At 33.4% G+C, this 2,377-nt stretch overlaps 1 protein-coding gene across 2 annotated transcripts in view; it reads right to left on the bottom strand.

Moving 5' to 3' along the window:
- Positions 1–829: 829 nt before the first annotated feature.
- LOC110032289 (DNA (cytosine-5)-methyltransferase DRM2-like) overlaps positions 830–2,377 on the bottom strand; it is a 13,553-nt gene continuing 12,005 nt past the window's right edge. For both annotated transcript variants that reach the window (XM_020735865.1, XM_020735866.1), the window contains exons 6-7: positions 1,848–1,961; positions 830–1,031 (exon numbers count right to left, since the gene is read on the bottom strand). In XM_020735865.1, the coding sequence (XP_020591524.1) occupies positions 852–1,031; positions 1,848–1,961 (294 nt within the window). In that variant the 3' untranslated portion in view covers positions 830–851. The remainder of the gene's footprint in view (positions 1,032–1,847; positions 1,962–2,377) is intronic.

Raw genomic sequence — 2,377 nt, 5'->3', positions numbered from 1 at the left:
CCCGTGGCAGACAAGATGATTTGTTCAAATTAAATGTTGACTAACTGATAATCCGATTAAATGATCCGGTTAGGAAAGTAGATGTTTTAGATTTGACTCATGTTAAGAAAGGTAGAGGTAGAACTAAAAAGACTTGGGCATGTTGTATAAAAGATGATTTTAATTTATTAGAATTAAATGAAAATATGACACAATAAGACGCGTTGGAGAAAAGGGATTCATATAGCTGACATCAGTTAGTGGGATAAAAACTTGTTGTTTTTGTTGTTGTTGTTGTTAATCGAGGAGCTACCTCAAATGCCTCTAGTTGTATGCCTCAGATGAAAAAAGCGTAAGCCTTATTAGTGAAGGTGAAGCTTAAACCTTGAAACTTTTTTTTTTGTGCCTCAACCTGAGGCGAGCCTCAAGGAGCAAGCCTCAAACTCCTTTTTAAAAGGTGACCACACTACCTAAATTGCAAATCATATGCAATATTTATTCTTCATTGCTCCAACTCTTCACTTATTTTGATTCAAATTATCATCAACAAAAAAACACACACACAGTCAACTTACACTGAATATCCTATGCAGCAGAGGAAAACAATAGATGAAAAAAATACAAAAACTAGTAAAATGTAAATTTGATTAGAAACTTACAAATTCTAGCACATAATGAATATTGTTTCTAAAAAACATAATATCCGATAGAATGATAGTTTGGAAAGAAAATAATTAAAAAGAAACATAATTCAGCCTATCAAAACAAATGATATTCAAAACAGGGTCTCGGATGACCGGAAAATAAAAGAAAGTAAGGCATCCACCATAAATCTTCACGAGACCGCACGCATAGTAGGTAAAGATAAAATATCAGAATAAGGCAACAACAACATCAATTTTTTTTGTAGACATATCACACCATGCTGCATCAAATGTAAGAGAAGCTATACCACATCTGTCTATGGCTGCAGCTGCCTCCTCCGTAGAGAAGCCCATATCAACCAATGTCAATAACTTTTTCTCTTTCTCCGGCAGATCCTCTATGAAATCCTGTAATAACACCAAAAAAGGACTTCAAAGAGTTACACTTGCAACCTGAGGGGCAAACATGGCATTTAACAGATTATGATGATCCATGATGCAAAGAGTTGGCATATAGGTATCACTGAAAATCTATAAAGGAAATGGGGCAAATCACTCAAACTCAAAAAAGAGAGATTACAATGTAATAAATCAGGTTCTATTGAATAGAACATTAAGGTATAACCATAATTTCATCTTTTAGATTAGAAACTGGTAGGCACTTGATTAGAATATGGGTTGCTCAAATACAACCTGCTTTTAATTGTTAGCCAGGAGTTTATGAAAACCCCCATAGTGAAAGCCACAAGGACTGGTTGGCAAATCGTGAATCAAAACAAAATTAATGCAAGTACCTAATATGAACACTGAGCAAAATTTTATTTCAAACCATGAGATTCATTTAAGACCTGGCTCATGAGAATTGGCACAATAACATTTACATAAGAACTCAACTTTGCTTTTTGAACACGAATTTGAGCATATAAAATTTTATAAAATATATTTCATGACCTAAAAATATATCAGAAGCACTGCACACAACAAAGCATTATATTATAATCAGAGCCAGTGCTTGCTTAACAAAACGATCTAAAAAATGCTCTCTCTCCGCAATTTTTTAAGGAAGAACCATACCAATAGAAAATAAAAGATTAACTAGCAAGTTGAGTGTAAATAAACAAAAAAGCATGAGTCCCGCCTGCTCTCTCTCCGCTTCCACAGTTAAGAAAATATGCCCTATGATACATTTCCCCTCTTAATCAAGATGAGCAACAAGAATATTACCTTATCATTAGAGTCATCAGTATCCCACACATCATCTTCAAAGGAATCTTCATCACTAGTAACTGGACACTCAGCAGGGGCATCTTCAGGGCCCGAAGGAGAATTTCCAATAGCCTATAAGTAGAAACCAAGTTCAAATACACATTATATTTTACCAAAATAGGAAAAGAACAAAAAAAAAAAATTTGAAGTTTTGTAAACATAGTAACATTTTCTAGGTATAATATGCATGTGATTCATTGTCACATGCAATAATACTTTATCAATATCAAAGAAACTTATAATAAATATCGTTTCACTCATAAATAAATTGAGCAAATTTTGCAGGGATCACTTTAAATTATCACATGGAAATCAATTTACCGTATGGCTTTAAACTCACATCCATGCAGTGTAAAATCACAAAGCAATTTAGGCTGAATGGTGTTACTATTAAACTAGAAATGAGTCCAATAGCTGACTGCTAAAATTCAAAAAATATATTACCATCAGTTAAGAAGAAACCCACACAATTCACCAATGAAAAAAAC

The sequence above is a fragment of the Phalaenopsis equestris genome, unplaced genomic scaffold (genome assembly GCF_001263595.1).
Source record: "Phalaenopsis equestris unplaced genomic scaffold, ASM126359v1 Scaffold000908, whole genome shotgun sequence".
Classification (NCBI taxonomy): domain Eukaryota; kingdom Viridiplantae; phylum Streptophyta; class Magnoliopsida; order Asparagales; family Orchidaceae; genus Phalaenopsis; species Phalaenopsis equestris.
Note: the sequence above shows the minus strand (reverse complement) of the source record. Positions and strands in the feature narration are given on the sequence as shown.